Here is a 27,372-nt window from a genome sequence, read left to right as displayed (position 1 = left end):
TCTTACTCATTTACTGTACCCACACATATTATATACCGTTTTTCTCGCCATTAAATGGACTTTCAAAAGATACCATTATTTTCATCATATCTTATAATTTACTATAAAAAACATTATAAAATATGAAGGAAAAATGGAAAAAAACACACTTTTTCTAACTTTGACCCCCAAAATCTGTTACACATCTACAACCACCAATAAACACCCATGCTAAATAGTTTCTAAATTTTGTCCTGAGTTTAGAAATACCCAATGTTTACATCTTCTTTGCTTTTTTTGCAAGTTATAGGGCCATAAATACAAGTAGCACTTTGCTATTTCCAAACCACTTTTTTTCAAAATTAGCGCTAGTTACATTGGGACACTAATATCTTTCAGGAATCCCTGAATATCTATTGACATGTATATATTTTTTTTAGAAGACATCCCAAAGTATTGATCTAGGCCCATTTTGGTATATTTCATGCCACTATTTCACCGCCAAATGCGATCAAATAAAAAAAATTGTTCACTTTTTCACAAATTTTTTCACAAACTTTAGGTTTCTCACTGAAATTATTTACAAACAACTTATGCAATTATAGAATAAATGGTTGTAAATGCTTCTCTGGGATCCCCTTTGTTCAGAAATAGCAGACATATATGGCTTTGGCTTTGCTTTTTGGTAATTAGAAGGCTGCTAAATGCCACTGCGCACAATACGTGTATTATGCCCAGCATTGAAGGGGTTAATTAGGGAGCATGTAGGGAGCTTCTAGGGTTAATTTTAGCTTTAGTGTAGTGTAGTAGACAACCCCAAGTATTGATCTAGGCCCATTTTGGTATATTTCATGCCACCATTTCACCGCCAAATGCGATCAAAGTAAAAAAAAAACGTTAATTTTTTCACAATTTTAGGTTTCTCACTGAAATTATTTACAAACAGCTTGTGCAATTATGGCACAAATGGTTGTAAATGCTTCTCTGGGATGCCCTTTGTTCAGAAATAGCAGACATATATGACTTTGGCGTTGCTTTATGGTAATTAGAAAGTCACTAAATGCTGCTGCGCATCACACGTGTATTATGGCTAGCAGTGAAGGGGTTAATTAGGTAGTTTGTAGGGAGCTTGCAGGGTTAATTTTAGCTTTAGTGTAGAGATCAGCCTCCCACCTGACACATCCCACCCCCTGATCCCTCCCAAACAGCTCCCTTCTCTCCCCCACCCCACAATTGTCCCCGCCATCTTAAGTACTGGCAGAAAGTCTGCCAGTACTAAAATAAAAGTTTTTTTTTTTTTAAGGAAAAAAAAAAAAAAAAAGAATATTTACATATGCTGTGTTTAGGATTCCCCCCTTAACCCCCAACCTCCCTGATCCCCCCCAAAACAGCTCTCTAAGCCTCCCTCTCAGCCTTATTGGGGGCCATCTTGGGTACTGGCAGCTGTCTGCCAGTACCCATTTTGAACAATCAAATGTTTATTTTATTAAAAAAAAAATTCTGTAGTGTAGCTCAATCGCCCCCCCCCCCATGGATCAACCCCCACCACCTAAATCACACCTAAGGGCTTTTTTATTTATTTAAATTTTGTCCCACTTTTATTGTTTTGGGACACATTTTTTCCGTAGTGTAGCGGTTCCCACCCGCTCCCTCCCCGTGCACGCGCCCGCCCACGCCCCCTTGTGCACGTGCGCGTGCCTGCGGGCTTACCCGCCCACGATCCCGCCCCCCTCCACATGACCAGGGCCATCGATGGCCGCCACCCACCTCCCACACCGGCTCCCACCCACCAACGATACCGGCCATCGATGTCCGGTGCAGAGAGGGCCACAGAGTGGCTCTCTCTGCATCGGATGGCCGTGAAAGGTTATTGCAGGATGCCTCCATATCGAGGAATCACTGCAATAACCGGAAAGCAGCTGGAAGCGAGCAGGATCGCTTCCAGCTGCTTTCCACACCGAGGACATGCAGGGTACGTTCTCAGGCGTTAACTGCCTTTTTTCTGAGGACGTACCCTGCACGTCCTCAGTCGTTAAGGGGTTAAAGGGACACTCAAGTCAAAATTAAACTTTCATGATTCAGATAGAGCAGGCAATTTTAAACAACTTTCCAAATTACTTCCATTAACAAAATGTGCTCAGTCTTTTTATATTTACACTTTTGAGTCACCAGCTCCTACTGAGCATGTGCAAGAATTCACAGAATATACGTATATGCATTTTTTATTGGCAGATGGGTCTCACATGATACAGGATGAGTGGTAATAGACATAACTGAAATTTGTCAGAATATTATAAAATCATGTATTTGTTAATTATGCAAAGCTACAGTATTTACTGGACCTTTAAACGGACATAAAACCCAAAAAACAAAACAAACCTCCCCCCCACAAACTTTCCTATTTACGTCTATTATCAAATTTGCTTAAAGGGACAGGCTAGTCAAAATGGAACTTTCAGATAGGACATGTACTTTTAAACAACTTTCCAATTTACTTTTAATCACATTTGCTTTGTTCTCTTGGTATAGTTTGTTGAAAGCTAAACCTAGTTAGGCTCATATGCTAATTTTTAAGCCGTTGAAGGCTGCCTCTTATCTGAATGCATTTGACAGTTTTTCACAGCTAGAGGGCATTAATTTCCGAAACGTAGATAACATTGTGCTCACGCCCGTGGAGTTACTTATGAGAGGGCAATAATTGGCTAAAATGCAAACCTCTCAAAATAACAAATGGTAGCACAAATAACAAGAGATATTACAGATGGTGTGAGGAAAACTTTATGATTTAGTTATATGGGAACCGTGAATGGTAGCACAAATTACATCATGAGATCTTACAGATGGTGTGAGGAACACTTTATGATTTAATTATATGGGAACCATGAATGGTAGCACAAATAACATCATGAGATCTTACAGACGGTGTGGTGAACACTTTATGATTTAATTATATGGGAACCATGAATGGTAGCACAAATTACATCATGAGATCTTACGGATGGTGTGAGGAACACTTTATGATTTAGTTATATGGGAACCATGAATGGTAGCACAAATAACATGAGATCTCATATATGGTGTGAGGAACACTATCATTTAGGATCTAGTCACTAACAGCTCGCAGTTTGTGGCTATATCGGGGACAGATTAAGCCTTGAAAGAAATCTGATTGAACTTCAAAATTGTTCAGTAGCCCTGATAATCAAACAGTGGCTGGAAAATCCTATCAGTAAAGATATTTACCTTATAACTCCTATTTAACATCAAGTGGATTAGTTACTATAGCAATATTTTCCTGCCCCTGAATATAGATCTACACAGAGGCATAATTTAACCTAATACACAGTATTCTATGTCCCTTTAAAGTAACACCTTGTTATACCAACTGCAGAGTATAAAATATTTGAGAAATTGCATTTTCGGGTTTATTTGTGTATATGAAGTAACAGGTTTTGTGCTTTGAAACCACAGCCTATTACAATGGGTTGAGCTTCAGGTAATATCAGATCTTACACAGACTTGCTTCCTTATCTTATATTTGTCTGGAACACCAAAGCTCAATACATAGAGAGAACAATGGAAAATTATCATCTTATTACTTAACTATCATGCCCCCACTGAGGGTGTAATCTCTTCTGCTGGCTGTGTTTACTTAGGCTTGTCAATAGCATATACGCCAGTATCAAAACTTTCAGTATAGGTTGGGAAACCACAAGGTAAATCAGCTATTTCAAATGCTGAAATATGAGTAAAGGAGCTACTTGCAACCAATTTAATACACTCTAGCAGGTAAAAAGGATAATTGGGAATAATTTAAAGGGGAGAAAGTTTTTGGGTGAACTGTCCCTTTAACTCCTGACTACAAGTGGAGCACAGGGTATGCTATCAATATCACGGGACAGAGATAAGACTAGTACACAATCTGGAAATACAAGTTCATGATGGTAAAACAGAATAAACAGAAAATGTTTAGTGGGGCTGAAATCCTTTTACTGCACCCTATACTTTCAATGGGCATTACTTATAAAAGCACAAAAAAGTCAGCACGTCTTGAGACCTGAAGTAAAGTGTTATGGATAAAATAAAAGTATCACAAAACGCATGTAAAACAAAATTACAGCATTACACACATATTTAATATAAAATATAAGTTTAAATTAAAAAAAAGGTATAAAAAGGGTTTTAAAGGAATATGGTATATGTTAAGATGTTTGACTGGGAAGTACTCAAACGCCGGGGTTAGGTTCCATGAGGAATGGTTGTAAATCGAAACAGTTGTAAATTGAAACCCAGTTTATAATAGAAGTCAATGGGAAGTGAAGGAGTTAGGTTCCAGGCCCCTCTCAAAATTGACATAAGTAACACCTAATACATTATTTTTAAAGCTTTGAAATGAAGACTTTAAATGCTAAACAGCATTATAAACCTAATAATATAGATTGTATCATCATCAAAGTTTAATGAACAAAAACATTTGCTAAACATCACCTAATTAAATAATTACACAACAGACTGCATAATCATCAAACCAGTGTTAATTTTGGCAGCAAATTTCTATTTAGTCTTAGTCTTTTGACTAAAATTCCATTTTAGTTTTAGTCGTATTTTAGTCATCTGAATTGTTTTAGTTTTAGTCTAGTTTTAGTCGACTGAATCTCCAGTAGATTTTAGTCGACTAAATCTCCAGTTGATTTTAGTCGACTAAAATCTTAGGGGTGTAGTTCAAGTGTAATGCATTATTTAAGCATTTCTCTATTATTTGCAAACTGATTATATACTCCAGGAGTAAACATAACACCTGTTATTATTTATGGTATTAAAATGTAAACATGCATAACAGACACAGATTTAGCCGTTGTGATATGTAACATCTTTATTAAGCTTAAAATTAAATAAAACCAAGTTTCATAAACAAACAGAAGGGTAACTTTAAAATATAAAAAAAAACAACCTGTAAACTGTATTGGCTGTATTGAACAAATTTCCCATAATAAAAAATTTAACAGTTCTCTGTTATTAATTAAAACAAGTATTAAGTAACTCAACACAACAAAACGTTTCTGCAGCTAGCACAGGCACAGCATAACTTAAACCCATATTCGTGGGTTATGCTTATTTCTATAGGAAGAATCAATTAATTGTTCACAGATTCGAAAACAATTTGGCAACGATATTAGCACTGCTCTAGAACTTCCAAACTCATTATATACTCTTGGAGTAAAGGTTTATTAACCTGTTTCTATTTATGGTATTAAGGTTTGAACATGCAATACAGATTTAATAGATTTACCTGTTGTGTGGTATATAACATGTCTTTATTTATCTTAAAATTTAATAAAAACATAATCTATGCTTACCTGATAAATTTATTTCTCTTGTGGTGTATCCTGCCCACGGATCATCCATTACTTGTGGGATATTCTCCTTCCCAACAGGAAGTTGCAAGAGGATCACCCACAGCAGAGATGCTATATAGCTCCTCCCCTAACTGCCATATCCAGTCATTCGACCGAAGACAAGCAGAGAAAGGAGAAACCATAGGGTGCAGTGGTGACTGTAGTTTAAAGTTAAAAAATACCTGCCTTAAAATGACAGGGCGGGCCGTGGACTGGATACACCACAAGAGAAATAAATTTATCAGGTAAGCATAAATTATGTTCTCTCTTGTAAGGTGTATCCAGTCCACGGATCATCCATTACTTGTGGGATACCAATACCAAAGCTAAAGTACACGGATGAAGGGAGGGACAAGGCAGGTACTTAACCGGAAGGTACCAACTGCCTGTAAAACCTTTCTCCCAAAAATAGCCTCCGAAGAAGCAAAAGTATCAAATTTATAGAATTTTGAAAAGGTATGAAGTCGCCGCCTTGCAAATCTGTTCAACAGAAGCCTCATTTTTAAAGGCCCAAGTGGAAGCCACATCTCTAGTAGAATGAGCTGTAATCCTTTCAGGAGGCTGCTGGCCAGCAGTCTCATAAGCTAAGCGTATTATACTCCTTAGCCAAAAAGAAAGAGAAGTTGCCGAAGCCTTTTGGCCTCTCCTCTGTCCAGAGTAGACAACAAACAAAGCAGATGTTTGACGAAAATCTTTAGTAGCTTGTAAATAATACTTTAAAGCACGAACCACGTCAAGATTGTGTAATAGACGTTCCGTCTTTGAAGAAGGATTAGGACACAATGATGGAACAACAATCTCCTGATTAATATTCTTATTAGATACCACCTTATGTAAAAAAAACAGGTTTGGTACGCAGAACTACCTTATCTGCATAGAAGATCAGATAAGGAGAATCACATTGTAAGGCAGATAACTCGGAAACTCTACGAGCCGAGGAAATAGCTACCAAAAAAAGAACTTTCCAAGATAAAAGTTTGATATCTATGGAATGAAGAGGTTCAAACGGAACCCCTTGAAGAACTATAAGAACCAAATTTAAACTCCATGGCGGAGCAACAGGTTTAAACACAGGCTTGATTCTAACTAAAGCCTGACAAAATGCCTGAACGTCTGGAACATCCGCCAGACGCTTGTGCAAAAGAATAGACAGAGCAGAAATCTGTCCCTTTAAGGAACTAGCTGACAATCCTTTTTCCAATCCTTCTTGGAAAAAAGATAATATCCTGGGAATCCTGACTTTACTCCATGAGTAACCCTTGGATTCACACCAATAAAGATATTTACGCCATATCTTATGATAGATTTTCCTGGTGACAGGCTTTCGTGCCTGAATTAAGGTATCAATGACTGACTCGGAGAAGCCACGCTTTGATAAAATCAAGCGTTCAATCTCCAGGCAGTCAGTCTCAGAGAAATTAGATTTGGATGGTTGAAAGGACCTTGAAGTAGAAGGTCCTGTCTCAGCGGCAGAGTCCATGGTGGAAAGGATGACATGTCCACCAGATCTGCATACCAAGTCCTGCGTGGCCACGCAGGCGCTATCAAGATCACTGATGCTCTCTCCTGCGAGACGCCATGAGATCCAGTTCTGGTTTGCCCCAACGATGAATCAATTGTGCAAACACCTCCGGATGGAGTTCCCACTCCCCCGGATGAAAAGTCTGACGACTTAGAAAATCCACCTCCCAGTTCTCTACACCTGGGATATGGATAGCTGATAGGTGGCAATAGTGAATCTCTGCCCAGCGAATTATCTTTGAGACTTCTAACATCGCTAGGGAACTCCTTGTTCCCCCTTGATGGTTGATGTAAGCCACAGTCGTGATATTGTCCGACTGAAATCTGATGAACCTCATTGTCGCTAGCTGAGGCCAAGCCTGAAGAGCATTGAATATCGCTCTCAGTTCCAGAATGTTTATTGGAAGGAGTGCCTCCTCCTGAGTCCACGATCCCTGAGCCTTCAGGGAGTTCCAGACTGCCCCCCAGCCTAGAAGGCTGGCATCTGTCGTTACAATTGTCCAATCTGTCCTGCGAAAGGTCATACCTTTGGACAGATGGACCCGAAATAGCCACCAGAGAAGAGATTCCCTGGTCTCTTGATCCAGATTTAGTAGAGGGGACAAATCTGTGTAATCTCCATTCCACTGACTGAGCATGCAGAGTTGCAGCAGTCTGAGATGTAGGCGTGCAAACGGCACTATGTCCATTGCTGCTACCATTAAGCCGATTACTTCCATACACTGAGCCACCGAAGGGCGAGAAGTGGAATAAAGAACACGGCAGGAATTTAGAAGTTTTGATAACCTGGACTCTGTCAGGTAAATCCTCATTTCTACAGAATCCATTAGAGTTCAAAGAAAGGAGACTCTTGTGAGAAGGGATAGAGAACTCTTTTCTTCGTTCACCTTCCACCCATGCGACCTCAGAAATGCCAGAACTATGTCCGTATGAGACCTGGCAATTTGGATATTTGACGCCTGTATCAGGATGTCGTCTAAATAAGGGGCCACTGCTATGCCCCGCGGTCTTAGGACCGCCAGAAGTGACCCCAGAACCTTCGTAAAGATTCTTGGGGCTGTAGCTAATCCAAACGGAAGAGCTACAAACTGGTAATGCCTGTCTAGGAAGGCAAACCTGAGAAACTGATGATGATCTTTGTGTATCGGAATGTGAAGATAAGCATCCTTTAAATCCACTGTAGTCATATATTGACCCTCCTGGATCATAGGTAGGATGGTACGAATAGTCTCCATCTTGAATGATGGAACTCTGTGGAATTTGTTTAAGATTTTGAGATCTAAAATTGGTCTGAAGGATCCCTCTTTTTTGGGAACCACAAACAGATTTGAGTAAAATCCCTGTCCCTGTTCCTCTTTTGGAACTGGATGGATCACTCCCATAACTAGGAGGTCTTGAACACAGTGTAAGAATGCCTCTCTCTTTATCTGGTTTGCAGATAATTGTGAAAGGTGAAATCTCCCTTTTGGAGGGGAAGCTTTGAAGTCCAGAAGATATCCCTGGGATATAATTTCCAACGCCCAGGGATCCTGGACATCTCTTGCCCAAGCCTGGACGAAGAGTGAAAGTCTGCCCCCTACTAGATCCGTTACCGGATAGGGGGCCAATCCTTCATGCTGTCTTAGAGGCAGCAGCACGCTTTTTGGCCTGATTGCCTTTGTTCCAGGTCTGGTTAGGTTTCCAGACCGACTTGGACTGAGCAAAAGTTCCCTCTTGTTTTGCATTAGAGGAAGTTGATGCCGCACTCGCCTTTTTTTCGAAAGGCACGAAAATTAGTCTGTCTGGCCCTTGATTTGGACCTATCCTGAGGAAGGGCGTGACCTTTTCCTCCAGTGATATCAGAAATGATCTCCTTCAAACCAGGCCCGAATAGGGTTCGCCCCTTGAAGGGAATGTTAAGCAGCTTAGACTTTGAAGTAACGTCAGCTGACCATGATTTAAGCCATAGCGCCCTGCGCGCCTGAATAGCAAAAACAGAATTTTTAGCCGGTAATTTAGTCAAATGAACAATGGCATCAGAAACAAAAGAATTGGCTAGCTTAAGTGCTCTAAGCTTGTCAAGTATGTCACCAAATGGGGTCTCTACCTGTAAAGCCTCTTCCAGAGACTCAAACCAGAAAGCCGCAGCAGCAGTGACTGGGGCAATGCATGCAAGGGGCTGTAGAATAAAACCTTGTTGAATAAACATTTTCTTAAGGTAACCCTCTAATTTTTTATCCATTGGATCTGAGAAAGCACAACTGTCCTCGACAGGGATAGTAGTACGCTTAGCTAGGGTAGAAACTGCTCCATCCACCTTAGGAACTGTCTGCCATAAGTCCCGTGTGGTGGCATCTATTGGAAACATTTTCTTAAAAATAGGAGGGGGAGAGAACGGCACACCTGGTCTATCCCATTCCTTAGTAATAATTTCTGTAAACCTTTTAGGTATAGGAAAAACATCAGTGCACACCAGCACTGCATATTATTTGTCGAATCTACACAATTTTTCTGGCACTGCAATTGTATCACAGTCATTCAGAGCAGCTAAAACCTCCCTGAGCAACACGCGGAGGTGTTCAAGCTTAAATTTAAATGTAGACATATCAGAATAAGGTTGAATCTTTTTTCCTGAGTCAGAACCATCACCCACAGAAAGAAGCTCTCCTTCCTCAGCTTCTGTATATCATGAGGGAGTATCAGACATAGCTCTTAAAGCGTCAGTATGCTCTGTATTTCTTCTAACTCCAGAGCTGTCTCGCTTTCCCCTAAACCCAGGTAGTCTGGATAATACCGCTGACAGGGTATTATCCATGACCGCCGCCATGTCTTGTAAAGTAAACGCTATGGGCGCACTTGATGTACTTGGCGCCATTAGAGCGTGAGTCCCTCGAGCGGGAGTCAAAGGGTCTGACACATGGGGCGAGTTAGTCGGCATAACTTCCCCCTCGTCAGATTCCTCTGGTGATATATTTTTTAAAGACAGAATATGATCTTTATTACTTAAAGTGAAATCAGTACATTTGGTACAGATTCTAAGAGGGGGTTCCACCATGGCTTCTAAACATAATGAACAAGGAGTTTCCTCTATGTCAGACATGTTTAAACAGACTAGCAATGAGACCAGCAAGCTTGGAAAACACTTTAAGTCAAGTTAACAGGCAAAAAATAAAAACGGTACAGTGCCTTTAAGAGAAACTTTTTGTCAGAATTTGAAAAACAGTGAAAAAAGCAGTAAATCAAACAAACTTTTTACAGTGTGTATAATAAGTTAACAGAGCATTGCACCCACTTGCAAATGGATGATTAACCCCTTAGTTAAAAAAACGGATCAAAAAAACTATATAGAAGTTTTTTTAACAGTCACAACAAACTGCCACAGCCCTGCTGTGGGCCTACCTTCCCAAACAAATGACTTTGGAAAGCCTAAGAGCCCTTTAGAGATGTCCTATAGCATTCAGGGGACTCCTGGAGGATGTCTCAGTCTGTAAATGTTACTGCGCAAAAAAGCGCTAAATTAGGCCCCTCCCACTCATAGTAACACAGTGGAAAGCCTCAGGAAACTGTTTCTAGGCAAATTTAAGCCAGCCATGTGGAAAAAACTAGGCCCCAATAAAGTTTTATCACCAAAGTATATATAAAAACGTTTAAACATGCCAGCAAACGTTTTATATTTTAAATCTATAAGAGTATTACCTCAGAAAGTAAGCATGATACCAGTCGCTATTAAATCACTGAATTCAGGCATACCTTACATAAATCTGGTATCAGCAGCATTTTCTAGCATTCACATCTTCTAGAAAAATTTTTAACTGCACATACCTCATAGCAGGATAACCTGCACGCCATTCCCCCGCTGAAGTTACCTCTCTCTTCAGTCATGTGTGAGAACAGCAGTGCATCTTAGTTACAACCTGCTAAGATCATAGAAATCACAGGCAGATTCTTCTTCTATTTTCTGCCTGGGACAAAATAGTACAACTCTGGTACCATTTAAAAATAACAAACTTTTGATTGAAGAAAAAAAACAACTACGTTTCACCACTTCTCTCTTACTACCTCCATGCTTGTCGAGAGTTGCAAGAGAATGACTGGATATGGCAGTTAGGGGAGGAGCTATATAGCAGCTCTGCTGTGGGTGATCCTCTTGCAACTTCCTGTTGGGAAGGAGAATATCCCACAAGTAATGGATGATCCGTGGATTGAATATGCCTTACAAGAGAAATTAAGTTTTGTAAAATTTACAAAAAAACAGTAATTGGATATGGATTGATTATAACACCTTGCATAAAATGTTTTTGTCAGCAAATTTTGATTTAGTTTTAGTCATAGTCTTTTGACTAAAATGTAATTTTGATTTAGTTTTAGTCATAGTCTTTTGACTAAAATGTAATTTTGATTTAGTTTTAGTCATAGTCTTGACTAAAATGCCATTTTAGTTTTAGTCGTATTTTAGTCACCAGAATTTCATTAGTTTTATAGTCATTTTAGTCTAGTTTTAGTCGACGAAATTAACACTGCATCAAACTAAGTTTAATTAACAAAAATATTTGCTAACAGCACCTAATTAAATAATTACACAACAGACTGCATTTTTTTACCTGCATTTTTCTGCAATCAGTTCTCTGCATTGTTAGCATGTTAGATAATATTGGGTCTGCACCTATTCTATGCATTTCAGTCTGCAGTGATTAATAGGCAGTTAGGAGCTCTCACCTCAAGCAGCTGGGCAGAAAGATAATAGGGAAGTGGCTGCTCCATAGCTAATATCTGTTCTGTGTACACAGATCAATTTCAGACCTGTTAAGTTGCACAACTTTGCTGCAAAACAAGCGGACAGCTCCACCTACAGGCTATTTTAATTAGTGCACTTTCAAAGCTTTTCAATAGCAGTCACATGACTGCAAAAAAGGGTTGTTATTCTGAAACGGTGCAAATTGAACCGGCGTGAACCGAGGGCCACCTGTGTGTGTATATAAATATATATATATATATATATATATATGTATATATACACATATATATATATATATATTTATATATACACATATATATATGCACACACACACACATATATATATATATATATATACACATACATACATACAGTATATATATATATATATATATATATATATATATATATATATATATATATATATACACACACACATACATATTCTAGTGTTAAAGCCAGTGTACACAGTACACAGGCCAAAATGTTAAAGGAAAGAAATATACCTATCCCTCTATCTCTATCCCTCTTTTCATATATCTCTATCCCTATTCCTCTATCCATGTATCTATATCCCTATCGCTATCCATCTATCCCTATCCCTCTATCTCTATCCATCTATCCTATCTCTTTCCCTCACCCTCTATCCCTATCCCTCTATCTCTTTATTTTTCTGCAGTGTAGGATCCCCCTAACCCTCCAACCCTCTGATCCCCCCTCAAACAGCAGTCTAACCCTCCACCCTCTAACTATTGCCGCCATCTTAGGTACTGGCAGCTGTCTCTTAAACCTCTTTTTTTTTTTTTTTTTTAATTAATCGCCATTTATCCCCCCCTGCATCCCCAAACTCCTGCATTGTAGTGTAGCTTCCCCATCCCTCCCTGTTCCTTTAAAAATTCATTTCTGTAGCGTAGGGCCCTCCCACTCCCTGCCACCTCCGCTGCTGAGCCTCCCACCAGCCACCCGCCTCCCACCGGCACAAGCAGAAGATTGTTACAGACGGTGACACGCACAGTGTCACCGTCTGTAACCATCAGGCATCTGCCCTCAGCAACGATCGCGCTTCGGCTACATTCACGGCAGATGCCTGGAGCTTCAGGAGCTCCAACAATCATCTGTAACTTAACAGCTGATAGTGCTGGAGCTTCCTGTAGCTATCTCAGGCCTGCGGGGAAAGGCCAGGTATGTTTGTCCTTGCGCAGTCTCTACTACTCATGACTGCATCGGACAAACATACTTGGCCTTTTATAATATAGGATATATTTATTGAAATGGATATATATATATATATATATATATATATATATATATATATATATAACTACGTTCAACCCCAAGGAAGAAAACAAATGCTTCACTCTCCGGTCTTTTTCATCGATGTTTATTACTCACAAAAAATTATATCACAGCATTCCCAAAGGTTTCGACACCAATTGGTGTCTTTTTCAATGGGTATTTGCCAAAATTCTTTTGTCCCAAAAGGCTCCTCCCAAAAGGGACAAAAGAATTTTGGCAAATACCCATTGAAAAAGACACCAATTGGTGTCGAAACGTTTGGGAATGCTGTGATATAATTTTTTTTGAGTAATAAACATCGATGAAAAAGACAGGAGAGTGAAGCGTTTGTTTTCTTCCTTGGGGTTGAACGTAGTTCTACATATCTTCCACGCAGCACCCCGGAAGATGATCTCAGGAACAGTGAGTGCACTATAACTGATATTGCTATATATATATATATATATATATATATATATATATATATATATGTGTGTGCACCCGAACAATAATTAAGAACAAATTATATATATATATATATATATATATAAACTAATTCAAAAGTGAACAAAGTCATAAGTAGAGATATCTAAAAGAAAAGGAAGCCCACAAAAGGTGTTTCTCATAGTGCAGTTTCTTTCATATACAGTGTTAATAAAACAATGTATAGCATAAAAAGGATCCCCTAGGGGTTCCTACTCACTCAAAATATCCCCAAACAGTATAAGGTATGTACGTGCTCAAACTGGGAGTTGCTGCTCAGTAATTTGATAGATTGCTTCTGTGATCCTGTTTCTAGGCTCATCTAATGAATGTGGCTTTGATGAGTAGACAACTGTTTGATGTGAACCCATATACACACACAGCCACCCCCCCCTCTCTCCCATTTAGGGCTAGATTACAAGTGAAGCACAAACGTTTTATCAGTAAATTTTGGTAATAAAGACTATGATACTCATTGCCCCGAGGCAATGCCTATTCAACAAACTCCACAAAATCCATTGCTAAAGAGTGAATGCTTATGTTTAGCCATTTTGGGATACCTAAAAAGATCCTGACTGATTAGGGTACTCCATTCATGTCATATTTTACAAAAGAACATTAAGCAGTTAAAAACCTCTGTGTACCACCCACAAACTGATGGTTTAGTTAAAAGATTAAATAAAACTTTAAAAGCTATATTACAAAAAGTAATTCACAAAGATGGTAAAGACTGGGATTTTCTTTTGGCATATTTGATGTTTCCAATTAGAGAAGTGCCCCAAACATCTACTGGTTTTTCACTGTGACGGATCGCCGGCTACCCCGGCTGGGTAGCTCCGCCAAACGGGTCCTTCCGCTGCCTGGAACAAGCTGCTATGTAGCCCAGGAAAGTGATTCTAGCAGGAGACCACCTAAATGACTAGACAGACTAGCATTCAGGTGAAAAAAGAACTCCCTTTATTGGGACAAACACACATCTTTTATACACACACACATCTTGATAAAACAGGGAGACAATGCCACAGTTTTCCCGCCATTCCCGCCCCTCCAGACTGACCGGCGCCTCCATAGCAACCATAGTCCTACAGAATCCCAGGACACAGTGGTGACGGTTTTGGGGTGATCCCGGGGGAGAGGTGGCACTTCCATTTGAAAGTCACCGGAGATACAGCCTGTTGAAGTTGTAGGGGTGTCCAAAACCCCCGGTTCCCAATGCAGCTAACCTCTGGTAATTCCCCCACCTCCCTAGGGGCTACTAATCCCCAAAAGAGCGGAGCTCTGGGGCTCATGGTTGCTGGAGCGACCAGGGGTAAAGTTAGCGGGTGTTCTGCTGTCCTGTGGCCGACCGGGAGTTCCAGGAGCCCGGACAACCTGAGAGGGGTTAGGCGGGTGTCTGTGGTGAGGCGGCCGACCGGGAGTTCCAGGGGCCCGGCCAGCCTAGGAGGGTTTTCCTGGTCATACACCAGCTTTTCACAAGACAAGCAAACCAAAGCTTCCAGGGATTGTGGTTGCTCTGAGGAGCCCAAAACCACTGAGAAACAACAGGGGTGAGGTTATAGGGGGTAGGGGTTTAACCCTTGCAGCCTGGTATCCGTGACATCACCCCCCCTCGAGTTCGGCAGGCCCGGCTAGATCCACATACGGGTCAGCCTGGGGATGTCCGAGGAATTTATGCCACTTCAGTCCGCCGGGAAAGTCAGTCAGCATTTCCATTGCTTTTTCCCTGTCGGTACTGAATGTCAAAGTTAAATGGCTGCAGGGCTAGGCTCCACCTCAACAGTCTCCCGTTGTCCCCGTTAACTCGGTTGAGCCATACAAGGGGATTATGGTCAGTGAGGACAGTGAAGGGTCTTCCATATAGGTAGTGCTGCAACTTCTTCAAAGCCCATAACAGCGCCAGACACTCTTTCTCGTCCGCCGTGTAGCCTACTTCCCGGGGTAGCAGTTTTCGACTGAGGTAGGCAACGGGGTGGTCCTTTCCTTCCTCGTCTGCCTGACTTAGTATGGCCCCCAACCCGAACATGGAGGCATCTGTGTGGACAGAAAAGCGTTTGGCTGGGTTAGGAGCAGCCAGTACTGGAGCAGAGATTAAGGCAGACTTAAGACTCTGGAAGGCTTGTTCACACTCGGGGGACCACAGGACCTGTCTGGGAAGTCGTTTACAGGTCAGGTCAGTCAGGGGTTTGGCGAGGGTGCTTTAATTGGGGACAAACCTCCGGTAGTAGCCTGCCGTACTCAGAAAGGCAAGGACTTGGGTTTTGGTCCTGGGGGTGGGCCAGTTAGCCACTGCCTCGACTTTGGCCAGTTCGGGTCGTTGCTTACCGCAACCGACTTGGTGGCCCAAGTATTGCACTTCCGAGCGCCCAATGGTACACTTAGCTGGCTTCAAGGTTAGTCCGGCGCCTCGAAGACGATCTAAGACGACGCCTAGGTGGACCAGATGGTCCTCCCAGGTCTCACTAGAGACCTATGCACAGGCATAGTCCTGGAGGCCATCTAACAGGCAGTCTACCATTCTTTGGAAAATGGCTGGGGCGTTCTTCATTCCAAATGGCATGACCTTAATCTGGTATAAGCCGAAGGAAGTGATGAAGGCAGACTTGGGGATAGACTCAGGGTCGAGGGGAATTTGCCAATAACCCTTGCATAGGTCAAGGGTGGTCAGGAAGTGGCCCCGGGCAATTTGATCTAACAGGTCATCTACTCGGGGCATGGGATAGGCGTCAGTGGTGGTTCTGTCATTGAGTCTACGGTAGTCAACGCAGAACCGGGTAGTTCCGTCCTTCTTGGGTACTAACACTACCGGGGAGGCCCAGGGACTGTTGGACGGTTCAATGACACCGAGGTCCAACATTCCCCGGAGCTCCCGGTGCATACTTTCCCTGACGGCCTCTGGGACCCTGTAGGCAGCCTGTCGCAGGGGGGGTCTGTCCTGGGGTTTCCACCCGGTGGATGGCTGTGGTGGCAAACCCAGGGACAGTAGAGAACATGATACTTTGTTCTAGGAGTCTCTGGACCTGCCTTTTCTGTCCGGGCTCTAACCTGTTGTCTAGGGATATGTCATCCACCCCCTGGGGAGCATCATTAGATCCAGGCAGCTCCGGCATTGGAAGACTTTCAGAGTTCAGATATGCCTTCAACATGTTCACATGTGTCACTATCCGAGTAATGATCTCCTCGGGGTGGTTAAGTCCATAGAGAGCCAGTTGCCACTGTACCTGCTGCTGCATGTCGGACACTGTAGTCCCTTGAGTGGAGGCTGCACTTGGCCATCCTCCGTTTTGGTCGCTGTCCGACCCACCAGCCTGTTCGCTAGCCCGATCGTCCTCCATCAGATAGGCTATGAGTACTACCTTTTGTCTTGCTGCCAGCGACTATCCCTCTAGCCTGCAGCAACGTTCTCAATTCTTCCTTCTGGAGCCTATGGTACTGCTCCATCCGGCAAGATCTTCAGTTGGTGGTTTGGACGTTCCATGTAGACGGAAGCATCCCACTGCTGCCAACCAATGTGATGGATCCCCGGCTACACCGGCTGGGTAGCTCCGCCAAACGGGTCCTTCCGCTGCCTGGAACAAGCTGCTATGTAGCCCAGGAAAGTGATTCCTATGTAGCCCAGGAAAGTGATTCTAGCAGGAGCCCACCTAAATGACTAGACAGACATTCAGGTGAAAAAAGAACTCCCTTTATTGAGACAAACACACATCTTTTATACACACACAAACACATCTTGATAAAACAGGGAGACAATGCCACAGTTTTCCCGCCATTCCCGCCCCTCCAGACTGACTGGCGCCTCCATAGCAACCATAGTCCCACAGAATCCCAGGACACAGTGGTGGCTGTTTGGGGGTGATCCCGGGGGAGCGGCAGCACTTCCATTTGAAAGTCATTTGAAAGCTCTCAGTCCCCAGATGCAACAATCCAAAAAGCGGCGTGATTCGTTATTGGGGACTGGAGATACAGCTTGTTGAAATTATGGGGGTAGGGGTGTCCAAAACCCCTGGTTCCCAAAGCAGCTCCCCTCCGGTAATCCCCCCACCTCTTGTCCTCCCTAGGGACTACTAATCCCCAAAAGAGTGGAGCTCTGGGGCACATGGTTGCTGGAGCGACCAGGGGTAAAGTTAGCGGGTGTCCTGCTGTCCTGTGTCCAACCGGGAGTTCCAGGAGCCCGGACAGCCTGAGAGGGGTTAGGCGGGTGTCCGTGGTGAGGCGGCCGACCGGGAGTTCCAGGGATCCGGCCAGCCAAGGAGGGCTTTCCTGGTCATACACCAGCTTTTCACAAGACAAGCAAACCAAAGCTTCCAGGGATTGTGGTTGCTCTGAGGAGCCCAAAACCACTGAGAAACAACAGGGGTGAGTTTATAGGGGGTAGGGGTTTAACCCTTGCAGCCTGGTATCCGTGACATTCACTCTTTGAGTTATTGTAGGCTAGACATCCCAGGAGTATGTTGGACAAAGCTAAGGAGCCATCGGAACACGAGGCTACCCTAACATTGCAGTGTAATTGAACATATTTCTCAGATACAGAGGCGTATGGCAGCTATTACGCCTATAGTTAAGGAACACATGGAAAAGGCCCAACAAGGGCAAAAGAAAAGCTACAATAAGAATGTTAGGGTACTTGTATTTCAGCCAGGGGACAGAGTTCTAGTTTTGGTTTTCACTGTAGAAAACAAATTCTTGGCAACCTGACAGGGACCCTAAGAGGTAATTGAAAGAACAGGTGAACTTAAGTGAGGCAGCCAGGTAGAAGGAAGGAGGAGCAGTTTTACTATGTAAATTTATTGAAGCCATGGAAAGAAAGGGAGGTCCTTGTTACTACAGAGCTAAATATTTATACTGTTGAGGATAAAAGTGATCCTGAAGTTAAAGAATAGTCAACCCAAAATGTATAATAAATTATTCCTATGTAGTATGTAATGATGAATAAAACATCCTATAGCCCAAGTTTAATGCGAATATAGTTTTAGTGTGAAATCATTTACTAGTTCTCCTCTGGCCGTTTTCAAATAGCCGCTAGAGCCCTCCTTTCCCTGACATCATCCTACATGTAGGCTCAGTTGAAAATAGCTGGTCCATGTCGATCCGGCTCATGCACGTAATTTTATGCATGTTCAAGGGGGTCATTTAATAGAATACTCACTTGACGGAAAAAAAAAACATTGAGCATGCGTGAATTACGTGCACGCCCCGGATCAACACGGACCGGCTATTTTTAACTAAGCCTACATAGGAATAATTGATTATACATTTTGGGTTGACTGTCCCTTTAATGTGCAAAACAGAATGAGAAGCATTGTTCAGAAACCTTGTCTGTTCATTAAATAAAAAAATATATTATGTAATTGTATATTTCTCCACAGTTTGGATGTGGCAGAGAACTAGAGGTGATGAACCCCGTTTCAGTTTTTTTTTAATATTTTTGCTCCCTATTGCATTTTATTACAACCTGGAAGTGTTTTATGTCCTTTTAAAAGCCTGAGGACCAATAACCATCAGCAACAGGGAGTATAATCTGGGTACTATTTTGTTAATTCTTTTTGTAGTTAAAAAAAAAAAAAAAGGTTAGATTTAAATGCCAAAAACACTGTAAACAAAACAGAGAAGTAAAGAGACGAGAACGCACTGTGTTATAAATAATAGCAGCCTGTCTTACTATCACTGTCTCTTCTTGCTCTGTAAGTTCCTGTGAGAATAATACACTCCCTGCTGCACATACGCTACTTGTTAGGGTGAGAGCGCACTGTGTATATAAATAATAGCAGCCTGTCTTACTATCACTGTCTCTTCTTGCTCTGTATTGTCCTGTCAGTAATAATACGCTCCCTGCCGCACATACGCTACTTGTTAGGGTAAGAGCGCACTGTGTTATAAATAGCAGCCTGTCTTACTATCACTGTCTCTTCTTGCTCTGTAAGTTCCCGTCAGTAATAATACACCCCCTGCTGCACATACGCTACTTGTTAGGGTGAGAGCGCACTGTGTATATAAATAATAGCAGCCAGTCTTACTATCACTGTCTCTTCTTGCTCTGTATTGTCCTGTCAGTAATAATACGCTCCCTGCCGCACATACGCTACTTGTTAGGGTAAGAGCGCACTGTGTTATAAATAGCAGCCTGTCTTACTATCACTGTCTCTTCTTGCTCTGTAAGTTCCCGTCAGTAATAATACACCCCCTGCTGCACATACGCTACTTGTTAGGGTGAGAGCGCACTGTGTTATAAATAATAGCAGCCTGTCTTACTATCACTGTCTCTTCTTGCTCTGTAAGTTCCCCTCAGTAATAATACGCTCCCTGACGCACATACGCTACTTGTTAGGGTGAGAGCGCACTGTGTTATAAATAATAGCAGCCTGTCTTACTATCACAGTCTCTTCTTGCTCTGTAAGTTCCTGTCAGTAATAATACGCTCCCTGCTGCACATACGCTACTTGTTAGGGTGAGAGCGCACTGTGTTATAAATAATAGCAGCCTGTCTTACTATCACAGTCTCTTCTTGCTCTGTAAGTTCCTGTCAGTAATAATACGTTCCCCTGCTGCACATACGCTACTTGTTAGGGTGAGAACGCACTGTGTATATAAATAATAGCAGCCTGTCTTACTATCACTGTCTCTTCTTGCTCTGTAAGTTCCCCTCAGTAATAATACGCTCCCTGCTGCACATACGCTACTTGTTAGGGTGAGCGCGCACTGTGTTATAAATAATAGTAGCCTGTCTTACTATCACTGTCTCTTCTTGCTCTGTAAGTTCCTGTCAGTAATAATACACCCCCTGCTGCACATACGCTACTTGTTAGGGTGAGAGTGCACTGTGTTATAAATAATAGCAGCCTGTCTTACTATCACTGTCTCTTCTTGCTCTGTAAGTTCCCTACTAGTAATAATACACCCCCTGCTGCACATACGCTACTTGTTAGGGTGAGAGTGCACTGTGTTATAAATAATAGCAGCCTGTCTTACTATCACAGTCTCTTCTTGCTCTGTAAGTTCCCTACTAGTAATAATACACCCCCTGCTGCACATACGCTACTTGTTAGAGTGAGAGCGCACTGTGTTATAACTAATAGCAGCCTGTCTTACTATCACTGTCTCTTATTGCTCTGTAAGTTCCCGTCAGTAATAATACACCCCCTGCTGCACATACGCTACTTGTTAGGGTGAGAACGCACTGTGTTATAAATAATAGCAGCCTGTCTTACTATCACTGTCTCTTCTTGCTCTGCAAGTTCCCCTCAGTAATCATACACCCCCTGCTGCACATACGCTACTTGTTAGGGTGAGAGCGCACTGTGTTATAAATAATAGCAGCCTGTCTTACTTTCACTGTCTCTTCTTGCTCTGTAAGTTCCCGTCAGTAATAATACGCTCCCTGCTGCACATACGGTACTTGTTAGGGTGAGAGCGCACTGTGTATATAAATAATAGCAGCCTGTCTTACTATCACTGTCTCTTCTTGCTCTGTAAGTTCCTTACTAGTAATAATAAACCCCCTGCTGCACATACGCTACTTGTTAGGGTGAGAGCGCACTGTGTTATAAATAGCAGCCTGTCTTACTATCATTGTCTCCTCTTGCTCTGTAAGTTCCCTACTAGTAATAATACACCCCCTGCTGCACATACGCTACTTGTTAGGGTGAGAGCGCACTGTGTTATAAATAGTAGCCTGTCTTACTATCACTGTCTCTTCTTGCTCTGTAAGTTCCCTACTAGTAATAATACACCCCCTGCTGCACATACGCTACTTGTTAGGGTGAGAACGCACTGTGTTATAAATAATAGCAGCCTGTCTTACTATCACTGTCTCTTCTTGCTCTGTAAGTTCCCTACTAGTAATAATACACCCCCTGCTGCACATACGCTACTTGCTAGAGTGAGAGCGCACTGTGTTATAAATAATAGCAGCCTGTCTTACTATCACTGTCTCTTCTTGCTCTGTAAGTTCCCGTCAGTAATAATACACCCCCTGCTGCACATACACTACTTGCTAGAGTGAGAGCGCACTGTATTATAAATAATAGCAGCCTGTCTTACTATCACTGTCTCTTCTTGCTCTGTAAGTTCCCCTCAGTAATAATACGCTCCCTGCTGCACATACGGTACTTGTTAGGGTGAGAACGCACTGTGTTATAAATAATAGCAGCCTGTCTTACTATCACTGTCTCTTCTAGCTCTGTAAGTTCCCCTCAGTAATAATACGCTCCCTGCTGCACATACGGTACTTGTTAGGGTGAGAACGCACTGTGTTATAAATAATAGCAGCCTGTCTTACTATCATTGTCTCTTCTTGCTCTGTAAGTTCCCGTCAGTAATAATACGCTCCCCTGCTGCACATACGGTACTTGTTAGGGTGAGAGCGCACTGTGTTATAAATAATAGCAGCCTGTCTTACTATCATTGTCTCTTCTTGCTCTGTAAGTTCCCGTCAGTAATAATACGCTCCCTGCTGCACATACGGTACTTGTTAGGGTGAGAACGCACCGTGTTATAAATAATAGCAGCCTGTCTTACTATCATTGTCTCTTCTTGCTCTGTAAGTTCCCGTCAGTAATAATACACCCCCTGCTGCACATACGCTACTTGTTAGGGTGAGAGCGCACTGTGTTATAAATAATAGCAGCCTGTCTTACTATCACTGTCTCTTCTTGCTCTGTAAGTTCACGTCAGTAATAATACGCTCCCTGCTGCACATACGGTACTTGTTAGGGTGAGAGCGCACTGTGTATATAAATAATAGCAGCCTGTCTTACTATCACTGTCTCTTCTTGCTCTGTAAGTTCCCTACTAGTAATAATACACCCCCTGCTGCACATACGCTACTTGTTAGGGTGAGAGCGCACTGTGTTATAAATAGCAGCCTGTCTTACTATCATTGTCTCCTCTTGCTCTGTAAGTTCCCTACTAGTAATAATACACCCCCCGCTTACAAATACGCTACTTGTTAGGGTGAGAGCGCACTGTGTTATAAATAGTAGCCTGTCTTACTATCACTGTCTCTTCTTGCTCTGTAAGTTCTCTACTAGTAATAATACACCCCCTGCTGCACATACGCTACTTGTTAGGGTGAGAGCGCACTGTGTTATAAATAATAGCAGCCTGTCTTACTATCACTGTCTCTTCTTGCTCTGTAAGTTCCCTACTAGTAATAATACACCCCCTGCTGCACATACGCTACTTGCTAGAGTGAGAGCGCACTGTGTTATAAATAATAGCAGCCTGTCTTACTATCACTGTCTCTTCTTGCTCTGTAAGTTCCCGTCAGTAATAATACACCCCCTGCTGCACATACACTACTTGCTAGAGTGAGAGCGCACTGTATTATAAATAATAGCAGCCTGTCTTACTATCACTGTCTCTTCTTGCTCTGTAAGTTCCCCTCAGTAATAATACGCTCCCTGCTGCACATACGGTACTTGTTAGGGTGAGAACGCACTGTGTTATAAATAATAGCAGCCTGTCTTACTATCACTGTCTCTTCTAGCTCTGTAAGTTCCCCTCAGTAATAATACGCTCCCTGCTGCACATACGGTACTTGTTAGGGTGAGAACGCACTGTGTTATAAATAATAGCAGCCTGTCTTACTATCATTGTCTCTTCTTGCTCTGTAAGTTCCCGTCAGTAATAATACGCTCCCCTGCTGCACATACGGTACTTGTTAGGGTGAGAGCGCACTGTGTTATAAATAATAGCAGCCTGTCTTACTATCACTGTCTCTTCTTGCTCTGTAAGTTCACGTCAGTAATAATACGCTCCCTGCTGCACATACGGTACTTGTTAGGGTGAGAGCGCACTGTGTATATAAATAATAGCAGCCTGTCTTACTATCATTGTCTCTTCTTGCTCTGTAAGTTCCCGTCAGTAATAATACACCCCCTGCTGCACATACGCTACTTGTTAGGGTGAGAGCGCACTGTGTTATAAATAATAGCAGCCTGTCTTACTATCACTGTCTCTTCTTGCTCTGTAAGTTCACGTCAGTAATAATACGCTCCCTGCTGCACATACGGTACTTGTTAGGGTGAGAGCGCACTGTGTATATAAATAATAGCAGCCTGTCTTACTATCACTGTCTCTTCTTGCTCTGTAAGTTCCCTACTAGTAATAATACACCCCCTGCTGCACATACACTACTTGTTAGGGTGAGAGCGCACTGTGTTATAAATAGCAGCCTGTCTTACTATCATTGTCTCCTCTTGCTCTGTAAGTTCCCTACTAGTAATAATACACCCCCCGCTTACAAATACGCTACTTGTTAGGGTGAGAGCGCACTGTGTTATAAATAGTAGCCTGTCTTACTATCACTGTCTCTTCTTGCTCTGTAAGTTCTCTACTAGTAATAATACACCCCCTGCTGCACATACGCTACTTGTTAGGGTGAGAGCGCACTGTGTTATAAATAATAGCAGCCTGTCTTACTATCACTGTCTCTTCTTGCTCTGTAAGTTCCCGTCAGTAATAATACACCCCCTGCTGAACATACGCTACTTGTTAGGGTGAGAGCGCACTGTGTTATAAATAATAGCAGCCTGTCTTACTATCACTGTCTCTTCTTGCTCTGTAAGTTCCCTACTAGTAATAATACACCCCCTGCTGAACATACGCTACTTGTTAGGGTGAGAGCGCACTGTGTTATAAATAGCAGCCTGTCTTACTATCATTGTCTCCTCTTGCTCTGTAAGTTCCCTACTAGTAATAATACACCCCCTGCTGAACATACGCTACTTGTTAGGGTGAGAGCGCACTGTGTATATAAATAATAGCAGCCTGTCTTACTATCATTGTCTCTTCTTGCTCTGTAAGTTCCTGTCAGTAATAATACGCTCCCTGCTGCACATACGGTACTTGTTAGGGTGAGAACGCACTGTGTTATAAATAATAGTAGCCTGTCTTACTATCATTGTCTCTTCTTGCTCTGTAAGTTCCCGTCAGTAATAACAGAAATACAATTTCAGCTCAACGTGACCCCCTAAAAACTGTCAAAATCCAAACTTCAGCTCTGCAACTCACCTCATCCAGTTGGCGCAAGCCTCATCTGTCCCATCAATAGATTTGTATTGGTTGTCTTTATCCACTATCTGCATAAAGAGGGGAAAGGCCACAATTCACAAGGTGATAAAACAGAGGAAATATATATATACACACACACATTACGGAAACACTGAGATAAAAATAAGCTCATGGGGCAGTGAAATTACCACAAAAACATCATGCTTATCTGATAAATACATTTATTTCATGGTGGTTAATGGCCATGATCCATTACTCATTGTAATTACTCTTCTCTACCACTAGGAGGAGGCAAAGATTCCCACACCCCAAGAGCTCTATAAAACCCCTCCCACCTCACAGGTACCTCAATCTAACGTATAGCCAAGCGATATGAGGTAGGAAAATAAATAAGAGCAAAAAAAAAAAAAAGAGGAAGGAAAGAAGATGAGCACAAGAATTAAACCAACACCAAAAAAAAACACAGGGTGGGCTCTCGTCACCACCATGAAAGAGATGAATTTATCAGGTAAGAATAAATTATGTTTTCTTTCATACATGTGGTGAGAGTCCACAATCCATTACTCCTGGGAACTAATACCCAAGGTTTAAGAAATCTTTTTTCTTTCACCGAAAAAAATAAATCCACAACCCCAAAAGGTGTGTGTGTGTATCAGGCATCCCAACCTGCAAAAACTCATTTCAGGGAGGTTGCTTCACCCGCTACTGCGCCGCCACCCCCCCCCCCAGTTATATATTGGACACCTTGAAACCCTAAAAAAGTCCTAACGCTGGTTTTGGCCGCCCGCTGGTATTTAGAGTCAGTCAGGAAAGGGTCTAACGCTCACTTTCCAGCCACGACTTTTCCATACCGCAGATCCCCTTACGTCAATTGCGAATCCTATCTTTTCAATGGGATCTTCCTAACGCTGGTATTTAGAGTCTTGGCTGAAGTGAGCGTTAGAACTCTAACAACAAGACTCCAGACGCAGAAAAAAGTCAGGAGTTAAGAGCTTTATGGGCTAACGCCGGTTCATAAAGCTCTTAACTACTGTGCTCTAAAGTACACTAACACCCATAAACTACCTATGTACCCCTAAACCGAGGTCCCCCCACATCGCCGCCACTCTAATAAAAATTTTTAACCCCCTAATCTGCCGACCGCACACCGCCGCAACCTACATTATCCATATGTACCCCTAATCTGCTGCCCCTAACATCGCCGACACCTACATAATATTTATTAACCCCTAATCTGCCCCCCCCCCAACGTCGCCGCTACCTACCTACACTTATTAACCCCTAATCTGCCGACCGGACCTTGCCGCCACTATAATAAATGTATTAACCCCTAAACCGCCTCACTCCCGCCTCAAAAATCCTATAATAAATAGTATTAACCCCTAATCTGCCCTCCCTAACATCGCCGACACCTAACTAAAAGTATTAACCCCTAATCTGCCGACCGGACCTCCCCGCTACTATAATAAATGTATTAACCCCTAAAGCTAAGTCTAACCCTAACACCCCCCTAAGTTAAATATAATTTTTATCTAACGAAATAAATTAACTCTTATTAAATAAATTAATCCTATTTAAAGCTAAATACTTACCTGTAAAATAAACCCTAATATAGCTACAATATAACGAATAATTATATTGTAGCTATTTTAGCATTTATATTTATTTTACAGGCAACTTTGTATTTATTTTAACTAGGTACAATAGCTATTAAATAGTTAATAACTATTTAATAGCTACCTAGTTAAAATAAGTACAAAATTACCTGTAAAATAATTCCTAACCTAAGTTACAATTAAACCTAACACTACACTATCAATAAATTAATTAACTAAACTATCTACAATTATCTACAATTAAATCAACTAAACTAGGGGCGGAGCCGGCACTGAGTCTGAACGGTCGCATACTAACACAGCTCCGGCAAATTATTACTAAAACCATTATACATGACCGTTCTGCTCTATGGAAGTGTCTATCACTGAATACCTAACAACCCTTAGTTTGTATAGACGAAATCTGAAGACTTTAGGGTAATCTAGGACAAAGCTGTTTGAAGTAATCCTGGCGTGAGATCTATTAGACCACATGCTGGCAGCCATCTTATCTACATGAGAAGGCTAACGCAGGACAAGTTTGACAGTACATGAAACTATCTGACATGGCAGCCGTTGACTATCAAGGGAGCGACAATGCACACGGTATCAACGTGGGGACCTGTGATGAACCCTCAGCCATCAACACCTATCTCGACATCAAGAGGTTGTTCAAGATCTTAGCGGAGGAAGCTGAGATTCTACTAGCACCTAGCTGCGTATCGCCTGCAGTAACTAACTGCCCACCACTAGCCCAGAGACCAAAGCTACGCTACGAGGGCTCACTACCTCAGATGGACAGCTCGGGCTCTCTCCCTCAGATGGACAGTCCTAAGTTTATAGACACCGGAGCACATAGCTCACCCGGAACTCCTCAGCTAAACCTACTACACATGACCAGCGACACCTACCTGTTCACCCCTCCAGTAACTATCGAGACTCTCACTACGAATAGACTTTACTGCTTGTATAAGTGGTCAGACTGGATGGTGAATGTGTCACACTGCCTCTCTCAACTGTATCCAGCGTCGCTATCACCCGGCCTGACTCACAGAAGACATATTAGGGAAATCATGAGCTTGGACTTTCCCCTGGCTCACGATATAGAGTACTTACTGATCCGGAGACACAACACAGAGGGTATCACACAGGCTAGCAGCGCCCTTCCTGATCCTCAAACAAGGCTACGCCATAAGATGGGCATTGGGTGATTGAAGCTTTCACTATACCTAGTGCCCATCTGCGGTATTCCCAAGTACTAAATAGTTCTGTGATCCTAGTTTTTTTACTCTTTGACATCGTTGTATTTTGTTTCCTTTATTGCTTTTTTTTTCTATGATGGGGTACTGTGGAAGAATGTTAGACATGTTTGTAGAAATCTCATGCATAAAATGTTCCTGCT

At 42.2% G+C, this 27,372-nt stretch overlaps 1 protein-coding gene across 2 annotated transcripts in view; it reads right to left on the bottom strand.

The window, feature by feature from the left end:
* The window catches only part of PRDM11 (PR/SET domain 11), a 223,233-nt gene that overhangs the window by 90,102 nt on the left and 105,759 nt on the right, over positions 1-27,372 (bottom strand). For both annotated transcript variants that reach the window (XM_053720556.1, XM_053720557.1), the window contains exon 5: positions 24,376-24,443. In XM_053720556.1, the coding sequence (XP_053576531.1) occupies positions 24,376-24,443 (68 nt within the window). The remainder of the gene's footprint in view (positions 1-24,375; positions 24,444-27,372) is intronic.

The sequence above is a fragment of the Bombina bombina genome, chromosome 7 (assembly GCF_027579735.1).
Source record: "Bombina bombina isolate aBomBom1 chromosome 7, aBomBom1.pri, whole genome shotgun sequence".
Classification (NCBI taxonomy): domain Eukaryota; kingdom Metazoa; phylum Chordata; class Amphibia; order Anura; family Bombinatoridae; genus Bombina; species Bombina bombina.
Note: the sequence above shows the minus strand (reverse complement) of the source record. Positions and strands in the feature narration are given on the sequence as shown.